Source organism: Silene latifolia, chromosome Y (genome assembly GCF_048544455.1).
Source record: "Silene latifolia isolate original U9 population chromosome Y, ASM4854445v1, whole genome shotgun sequence".
Classification (NCBI taxonomy): Eukaryota; Viridiplantae; Streptophyta; class Magnoliopsida; order Caryophyllales; family Caryophyllaceae; genus Silene; species Silene latifolia.
Window position 1 is genome coordinate 412439019 of NC_133538.1, and position 10351 is coordinate 412449369.

General features: G+C 39.2%; 1 protein-coding gene across 1 annotated transcript; it reads left to right on the forward strand.

Moving 5' to 3' along the window:
• Positions 1 to 6471: 6471 nt before the first annotated feature.
• On the forward strand, positions 6472 to 8974 carry LOC141632336 (uncharacterized). Its single transcript, XM_074444890.1, has 2 exons — positions 6472 to 7735; positions 7830 to 8974. The coding sequence occupies exons 1-2, from the start codon at positions 6472 to 6474 to the stop codon at positions 8972 to 8974; spliced, it is 2409 nt and encodes an 802-aa protein (XP_074300991.1).
• Positions 8975 to 10351: the final 1377 nt, after the last annotated feature.

The following is a 10351-nucleotide window of genomic DNA, read 5'->3' on the forward strand; positions in this document are numbered from 1 at the left end:
GGAGTAGAAGGTAAGCGAGAGCTGACAAAATGAGGGACAGACCCACACAATGTGGATGATGCTCTTACAAACGACATTTTCAAGGAAATTTTAAGATAAAAAACTCAAATTTACACTACCTTTTCATAAATATTCCAAGTTTTAACAACCCACGCGATTGCACAGGACATAAGGTCAACTTGAATGGAAAGTAATATAACTCAAAAGAGGTCTCTAAATGATCTTGGGCAATCCCACCAATACCCACCAAAAGAGCAGACGGCTACATTCTTTTTGTGCCATGGGAAATCAAGAGGGGCGTAATTGATTGGTTTAATAGGTGTTTGAGGTCAGGTTTTAAGAGTGTTGGCAATAGACCAAGAAGAGCAGTGAACATGAATAGAAGAAAGTCAATGCGGGTCCAGAGGTTTAACACTGAGTTAAACAAAACCACCAAAAGATTAAGGAGAAAAGATTAGAGTAAATCAAGACGAGTTGAAGTGATTAAGGTTTTAAAAGAGTCTAGGATGAAGGTCAAATTAAAGGAGTAGAAGGTAAGCGAGAGCTGACAAAACGAGGGACAGACCCACACAATGTGGATGATGTTCTTAGAATAATGGTGACACATGATAAAGAAGGCGAAACAAGCAAACATCGAGAGGAGAGACTACATTATGTGGTAGTATACCCCCACCACGCAAGCTACAAGAAAAGAAAATTACGATGCTTGGTACATGTGGAACATAATCATTTAAGGTTCGCCATGAAAAGAAGGGTAAGGTGAGGGTAAGAGCACTATTTAGAATAAGAGAAGCCTAAGGAGAAACTTTTAAAGTAGCACCTAAAGTTGATATAACAGTCACAATAGGGGTAAAAAGAAATTGAGTAACAAGAATATTTTGATGATGAAAAAACAGCACACTGAACTCATTGTAAGAAATGTTTCATGAGAATATAACAATAATAAAGATATGAAACACATGGTTGAGGTGGGGAGGATAGGTCTAAAAGGAAGGAATCTACGAGGCTTAAGGGCATACTGCATGATTGCATCTATATTAGTCGTTTATCATACTTTAAATTAAAAGATCAAAAGAGAGAAGGCGTACATGTTGTATGTAACAAATGCAATGTTAAACGAATTAAAATTCAAATGGATTGTCATTTTTTTTGTTTTACCAATGAAACCTCTTGAAACTACTATCTAAGGAGAAAATGTGATATCCAATAAGTGTCGATTAGTTTAATATTAACTACTATCTAAGCAATATTTATTTTTAATCAAATATGTTAGCATTAAAATTGATCAATAATCCTCTTTACGCAATTAACGCTAAAACATCCTTACGCATTTTACATTTATTAGACAATTATTTTAGAATCCGTGCAACGCACAGGCATCACACTAGTTGCTAATAGAGTTAGGATGCAACCACAATAGTCATATGATGATGTAGTGAACCTAGCTCTCAGAGTAGAAATGATGGGGAAAACCAAACCTGTTGTGTCTAAACCTAAGCCTGCTAATAAACCTTACACTGGTGTCAGGATTGGTGAGGCACCCAAACCAGTAACCCAACCCACAGGTGAAAAAGGGAAGGCCCCCATCTGCCCAAAAACTAACCCACCTCTATCCAGCGATAAGATCAAATGTTTCCAGTGCCAATGATATGACCATTTTAAGAAGGATTGTCCTTCTAACAGAACCTTGACAGCAATGGTGTAACACCCCCATATACCAAGGTGCCTTACCAAGAACCACCCTAGCATATGAAGCTTCTACAATATCGGTTGCACGAGGTAAGTATATCAATAGGGACCATCAAAGAACAATTAATAAATTGTAAAGCTAAACTTATTACATGTCTCAAGACCAAAAACCAAAGTGTAAAGAAATGTAAACCGACTACAGCTCAAAAGTATCAAAAGACTCATAACAGCGGAAGCTAAGACTCTAGGTGATGACACTCCCTTCCTCGATCCCGCAGCTATCATGAAATCGTCACCTGTCAATATCTGCTCACCATCTCCGAATGGATCAACACAGTTTTATAAAACATAAACGGGGTTAGTTCACTGCATAAACAAGATAAGAAAGACAACAAAAAAACATCCAAGACACTCAACACACATTCCTCCAAACTCCATCTGTAATTAGTAACGGAATACACACCGAAGTGTGTAGCCCTTTCGGGTTCCCATCGCAACAGGAGACCCACACCGCCAGTGAGGGACCGCAGCCTTGCCCACCTAAGCCCCGCTCATCGCAACGAGCGAATAACCCATGTCAATTAATGTGCACATCCCTTTGTGACGGGAACCACAAGGGGAGAATCAAGGGCGTGAAGCCATTCCCGATGATGACTCCACTCAGCCGAGGGCGCACCTCGCGAACCACAGACAATCAAACAAACAAACTCACAGTACCAATATACACATGCCAAATCCAAGGTAACAATCTCAACGATAATAGTAATCATGCCAATAAAACAATCACCATCTTATACTTAATTACACAGTCAACTGAGTAGGGAAACCGTACCTTATTACGACTCCGAAATCACAAGCAATCAGCAGAAGCTAGAACTGTTCCTCTACGAATCCATCACCTAGCAATAATCACAAGCATACCCTATGTCACAATCATTCCAAATAACTCCTTTTCCTCCAAACTAACAATTAGGGCAAAACTCTAAAAAGACAACATAGTAATGTTTAACAAGACACAAGAAACTTACTAACGAAATCGGGACAAAAAGACGGAAGCTAGATTCACGATAGATCGCACTCGCCTTAGGAATGATTAGGGTGATTAGAGAGATGGTATACGTAGTTTAGATTTTGATAAAAAGGATTAGTGATTGTTAAACGAAATATTTATAACCACTAATTACCTTAATCAAACCGCAAAAATTAATCCCGTCAGACCGGATACTCGGTCGAGTACCTGGGGTACTCGGCCGAGTACGACTTACTCGGCCGAGTATCTTACTACTCAGCCGAGTGCTCCTGGACAGTAACCTGACCAGAAGTCACACGACGACCTACTCCGTCGAGCACTACCTACTCTACCGAGTAACTAAGGACCATAAAACCGTAGTATCACAGTCTTCCATCCTTAAAACGAACTTCGTCCTCGAAGTTCACACCCACACCTACATAACACGCTCACATACCACTCCACCAACCAACACCACTCAACTTTCATCCTCCAACCTTGACACTAACTCACCCAACAACGCCTACCTCAACAACGCAGTTCCCAATATAGCATCAACCATAGAATAGCCCTCCTAACTCCATAGTATTATCGAATACCAACAACACCAGCACCGCCAACTTTGTCTTACTTCCATACCACTCACTAGCAAATCTAATACCAATACAATCCATCAAGCGAGATGTTACATTCTACAACCCTTAAAATGAACTTCGTCCTCAAAGTTTACTCGCACTCATAAACGTCACCACCAACACCATCAACACTATCGCAACCATACTTACCTAAAACCTTAGTCCATAACCATACATATAAAATACATACCACTACAAACATAACCTTTACTTTGAATAATGTCAACCACAAGTCCATCCTCATTCTAAACCAAGACTAAAAACTTCCAATACACTGCAATATGCATAACCATCAAACTTTGTCTGTCGCATCCTACCACTCTTAAGATAAACGTTACGTCCTCGTAACCCAACTAGTACTATATCCTTAGCTATTTCTTCCCATTATCACCATTTCATGTCACCGACCACCGACTATAACCTCAACACCGACAACCATTCCCATATCCAAGGCTCTCTTTCTCTAGCAGTTCCATATATCTAATCACTCCGCACACCACCTAACATATACCACAAAACCCTCAGCATAACCACTACTTCAACACCTCCACATTACCGCACAACCACATTCTTCCCTATTCACGTACCTAACCCCACAACACCACCCACGATCAATAAATTGATACACACTCCCTTGGTCCTCAAATTTCCCTTTCTGCCACCAACCTCGTCCATAATTTAACATGATACTTATTCCCAACCCTCCATACTTACTGCCCCAATAAAGATTACGAACCACCTGCAGCCTCCAGCTCAGTATACACATGCTCCCCCAATTACTTCCCACAACTATGTCAACAATGCCTCATCTAAAACAAGATTGAAAGTATTCCCACAATATCCCACAACTATGTCTCATCAACAAAATATCACTGTTTTATGACAACAACAACCACATGCACAACTCTCTTCCATATTATACTCTACTCTCACCCACAAGACAAAAATACAAAAAACAGCAGTAAACAGAATAACAATCTATATGCTCATACTAGGCTGACATATACTTTCAGAAGTTCGTCTCATAAGTATCCCCTCTGCTCCACCATAACCGATGACTGTATCGCAATACCGCCACCAACAACCGCACCGCAGCGCGAAAGTACCCGCATCGCAACACGGAGTACTGTGCCCGAATCGCAACCCGGAACACGACAACCACATTAGTAAAATAACAGTGTCCCGACACAGCGATCATCTCACGACTCATCCAACCACGCAACATGTTACATGGAATAACCAGATAACAACTTTATGAATATCGTACCATACTACTACTCATGAGGTCAGAACCTTCACATAATTACTTACACACATCATAGACCCATAATCAAATCTAACTAGTCAATCTTGATCACGTAAGTTACCACTTGATTAAATACATCTTTGACACAAGGTTAAAATCATATGCCCCTTCATAACACATTCTTCCAATTCGCATAGCTAGCACCACCCGACCAAAGTAATCATAACATTAATGCTCAATTACTGGCAAACGCCTCCTATATTATCTTATAATCCCTTGCACCCTGACTACTAATCCATTCCCCATAAAAAAATAAATCTCTTTCGAACGGCTCACTTCCTTATTTAACATCACCCGTAACCACTAGTGACAACACCATGTCACCACCATCTTTTGTATCACTACTCTTTTACAATCACCTCTAAATATAACAATTCATTTCCTCTCTTTGGTTATCCTCCCAAATAACGAACATCAAATCCATCAACAAAAATTACCTCAACAACTATTCAAATTTTATCCTTAATTATTTCGTCACCTAGCTCATCTCCATAGTCTCAGACCATACAAATACTCTACCAACTTCTTAATCCTTTAATTCCTCAAAACTCATGACTAACAAGTCATCCTGCAATATATATATATATATATATATATATATATATATATATATATATATATATAGATAGTATTAGGATCAACTACGTCCTTCTACTAAGAGTGAGTCCATAAGTACCATTGTGTACCCTTGAATCTTGGATATGAATGGCTTAGATGAAAAGTAAAAAACAACTAATAATATTATTCTAATGTCTATTGTAATTACCTCTCCCATCCTACCTCTCATAGGTCATGAGCATGCATGCAGGTTGTCAATCAACCATCATACACGTCCCATTGTTTTGCCCCCTCTTTCTCATTTCACTCAATTATTCAAAATAAACTCCTCCCCAAATTAAACCCCAATAATAATCAACCCTCTAAAAAATAATCTTCTTTCAAAATCTCCTCACTCTATCGCATTTTTGTTACCTGATTATCGATTTCTTTTCCATTTTCTTCACTCACTTGCAACCTGCCATTTTCGTCCATTCAGATTCCTTTTTTTAGGTTATAAAGGTAATTGTTTTTTTGCTTTTTAGAGTTTTATGATTTTTTTTTCTTCATTTATTTTGATTATCCATTTTTTATAATTTCTCCATTTGCAGCTTACTTTATTGGCCATTGTTATGTATTGGCCATTGTTGTTGTACTATTCTATTGGATTACTGTATTGGCTTATTTTATTTTGATTGCTATGTTCATATTAATTCAGATTGCCCAGATATTTTAGCACATTTACATATACAAATTACTATTTTGTTGTATTACTGTTATGTTTATAGCCATCTTTCCAATTTTGATACATTTTAAATTTAATTCTATTAATATTAGTTTGAATGCAAATTTATTGTAACACTCCCATACTCCAAGTGCCTTACCAGGACCACTCAGGTATGAAGATATTACCATCTCGGTTGCCCCAGGCAATGATGATCATAAGACCATAACGAAACAGAGTTTAAATAACAAAATAGTTTAAAGTGATTACATGATCAAAACCAAAACCAAAACTGAAATACAAGATTCTCAGACGGTCTACTGCTAACACTATCAAAACTATAAAACATGATTTAAACACTATTTCTAGTGTAGAAATGAATAGGTTTGGCCATTAGTAACTATGCATGAATTAAGTAAAGCATTTACATAGTGACCTTTACCCAACTATGATAAATTCAAATAGAGAGATGAGAGAGAGAGAATCCAAAAAAATCCCCAAAAATTCATAAACCCTAATTTTGATAAACCCTAATTAAAAAAATCCCAAAAAAATCCCTAAAAATTAATCGATGTCGATCGATTGTACTGATCCAATTCAATTCCCTCCTATAGTCTCAAATCCCCCAATACAAGTACCAAATAATCAAGCATCTTCGTCTGTTTCGTCCTCGACTACAGTTGTAGTTGGTGGCCCTGATTGTGAGCAGGTTCAGAAGACGGCGGATGTTAATCAATTGGTCGGAATACCCCCGTATGATCTGGATTCTTTAGCCCCTACTGAAGAGTGGGTTAATCAAACCACACGCCGTGGGAAGCAACCGTTGGCTACCATTCCGGAGGAACCCTCTGACTTGTTGCAGTTCTCAGATGAAGATGTGAAAGAAGAGTTAGAATATTGGAAAAATTCTGTGTATGGGTTTATCCTTGGTGCGAACCCGCCTGTTGAAGTAGTTGAAGGTTTTCTCAAGCGCTTATGGTCCAATTATCCCATTGATAAGATCTCCTTCTGTGCTAATGGCGTTTTCCTGGTACGTTTTCGCACTAACCAAGCCCGTCATAAGATTCTGCAACAAGGCCACTTTTTGTTCGACAATAAGCCGTTAATTGTTCGCCCTTGGGATGAAGGTGTAGCCATGGAGAAAGAAGATATCAAAGAAGTACCAGTATGGGTCAAAATTTTTAACCTTCCTCTTAAGTTTTGGGGGAAGTGTTTACCTAGAATTGCTGGTATCATGGGCAAATTTGTTAGATGTGATGATGCTACCCAAGGGAAAACTCGTCTTAGCTTTGCCAGAGTGATGATTGATGTTCCTTTTGGTCACCCTATCCCTGAGGCAGTCAAATTCCGTGATGTGGATGGCAGTACCATTTCTCTGAAAGTGGAGTTTGAATGGAAGCCACTTCTCTGCACTCAGTGCCAAGGGGTAGGTCATGAAGCTGCTAAGTGTAGGAAAGGCAAGAAGGATGGTAAGAAAGATATCCCTCAGAAGACTGTTAACGCGGTGCGGAAAAAACAATGGAGACCAAAGCAGACTCAGAAACCTGCTGTCACTGTCACTGTTGTGTCACCTCCCCCCAATACTCAAGAGGATATCCCTGTAAGTACCCCCTTTGAAAAACCCAACAATTTTGAAGTCTCGTGGTCTAGAAATGGGAAGTACCATATGGCTGATACTCCTGCTCACAAGATTATTCGTCTGAGTAGGCAAGAAATTGTAGAGACTGGACATCAGGCTATGCAATTTGGCTCCCATAATCTTTTGGAAACTATGAACAACTTGACCCCTAAAGTAGGAATAGGGACAATTGGTAGTTTATTACCTCCAGATGGGGGTAATGCATAACTGGGGGTTCTCGAATGTGAGGGGGTTGAACAGTCCATCTAAACAAAATAGCATTAAAAGTTTTCTTCATCACCACCGGATAGGACTGTTTGGCCTCCTTGAGACAAAGGTCAAGCCTTTGTCTCTAAATGCTGTTAAAAACAATTTCTGCAACTCTTGGTGTATCACTACTAACACTCACCTTCATCATGGAGGTAGAGTGTGGATTATTTGGAATCCTGCTATGTTCAATGTTCAAATTCTTCTTTATGATGCTCAATTTATTCACTTAGTAGCCATGGATGTGGAGTCTAAGTCTCAGTTTACTCTTACTGTGGTCTATGCTTGCAACGGGACTCAAGAAAGGAAAAAGTTGTGGGTAAAGCTTTCTCAAATTAAAATTCAGATTCAGGTACCTTGGGTTATTTGTGGTGATTTCAACACTGTACTTAGTCCCAATGAAAGACTGGGTGGTCACAGCACAGAGGAAGAAATTGATGATTTTAAACAATGTGTTGATGAGTGTGAAGTGATGGATTGTCCAGCTTCTGGATCTCTTTATACTTGGTGCAACAAGCAAGATCCTACCACTAGAGTTTATAGCCGTCTTGACAGAGTTTTAGTGAATCAAATGTGGCTCACTGCAAATCCCCTTGCCTATGCTCACTTTTATTGTGAGGGCACATTTGATCATACACCATGTGTGGTGCAAGAACAATGTGATGGACCTAAGAAGAGGAGAAGCTTCAAATATCTCAACATGTGGAGTCAGTCTGTTGATTTCAAATCTTGTGTCCAAGAGCATTGGAGTAAATATTGGCCTGGGACCAAAATGTACCAGTTAGTTCATAAGCTTAAAAATCTTAAAGGGCCACTTAAGAGTCTCAATAGGAATGATTTTGATGATATTGAGAACAATGCTGCCAGAGCTAGGATGTATCTTGAATCCATTCAGGAGAAGTTAAGGATTGATCCCAACAATCCTGATCTTATTCATATGGAAATTGAAGCTGCTAGCAGTGTGAGATTTCTGGAGGATGCTTGCTATACCTTCTTAGTTCAGAAATCCAAAGTCACATGGGTGGATAAAGGGGACAGCAACAACAGATACTTCCATAGTGTGATCAAAACAAGGCAAGTGAGGAGTAAAATTATGAAAATTGAGGATACTAAGGGTGTGCTGTGTGAAGATATTAGTCAAATTCAGAGTGCTTTTATTGGTTTCTACACTGATTTGCTTGGCACCTGATCACCTGTTACAAAGGTCTCTCAACATGTGGTTCATCTGGGTAATATTTGTTCTGAGGAGCATCATGCTATCCTGCTTTCTCCCATCACGAATGATGAGATAAAACAGGTATTATTTTCTATTCCTCCCCATAAGGCTGCTGGGCCTGATGGGTACTCCAGTGGGTTTTTTAGGGATTCCTGGGTCATTGTGGGTCCTTCTGTGTGTGAGGCTATTCATGATTTCTTCCACAATGGTCATCTTTTAAAATAACTTAATCATACTCTAGTTACCTTAATCCCTAAATGTGACCTGCCCAAAAATGTCACACAATTTAGGCCCATTTCTTGTTGCAATGTCGTATATAAGTGTATTTCTAAGTTGTTGTGCAACAGGCTAGCTCAAATTCTTCCCCATATTATTAGTGATAGCCAGGGTGGGTTTATTAAAGGTCGTAGTATTGTGGAGAATATCCTAATTTGTCAGGATGTGATTAGATGTTATAAGAGGAAGTCTGTGTCACCTAGATTCATGTTCAAAGTTGACCTAAAAAAAGTCTATGACTCAGTTAATTGGGATTTCTTGGAACAAATGCTCAACTATTTGAATTTCCCTCCTTTCTTTATTCATCTAATCATGGGGTGCACAAGAACTGCTTCATACTCTCTTGTTCTTAATGGTGAGTCTTTTGGACATTTCAAGGGGGCTAAAGGTCTGAGGCAGGGAGACCCCCTGTCTCCCCTTCTTTTCACTATAGCTATGGAATATTTGAGTAGGATTTTAGCCTATACCACTGCTACATTCCTCTTTGTAGTCCCTTGAGATTGTCCCACCTGATGTTTGCTGATGATCTTTTACTATTCTGCAAAGGAGATGTGAAGTCTATTATGGTTATTTTGAGATCCTTTTCCACCTTTTCTCATGCCTCTGGTCTTCAGATGAATCCTACCAAGACTAATGCTTTCTTTAATGGGGTCCCTAATGATATTAAGCATGATATTCTACAAATTTCTGGGGTTCATGAAGGCTCCCTGCCATTCAGGTATCTGGGAGTTCCCATTACCTGTGGCAGAATGTCTAAACTGGATTGTAGTATTCTGGTGGAGAAACTAATCACTCGTATAAGAAGTTTTGGTTCAAAAAAATTGTCATACTCTGGGAGATTGGTGTTAGTGTCCTCTGTTCTTACTGCTCTTTACAATTACTGGGTGAATATCTTTGTTATACCTAAGGGTGTGCTCAACAAAGTCAATTCCATTTGTAGAAATTATCTATGGGATAGAGGGCCTGACTTTATCAGATGTCCAAGAGTGAGTTGGGAGAAAATCTGCTCCCCCAAGTCTGAGGGGGGACTGGGACTTAGAGACAGTCATATCTGGAACATTGCTGCTATGGGCA

Excerpts from the sequence above, each read along its gene's own strand:
- LOC141632336 (XM_074444890.1), top strand. The coding sequence starts at position 6,472 with ATGTCGATCGATTGTACTGATCCAATTCAATTCCCTCCTATAGTCTCA. Across the intron at positions 7,736-7,829 it reads TTTATTACCTCCAGATGGGG|GACTGTTTGGCCTCCTTGAG; the intron begins GTAATGCATAAC and ends ACCACCGGATAG.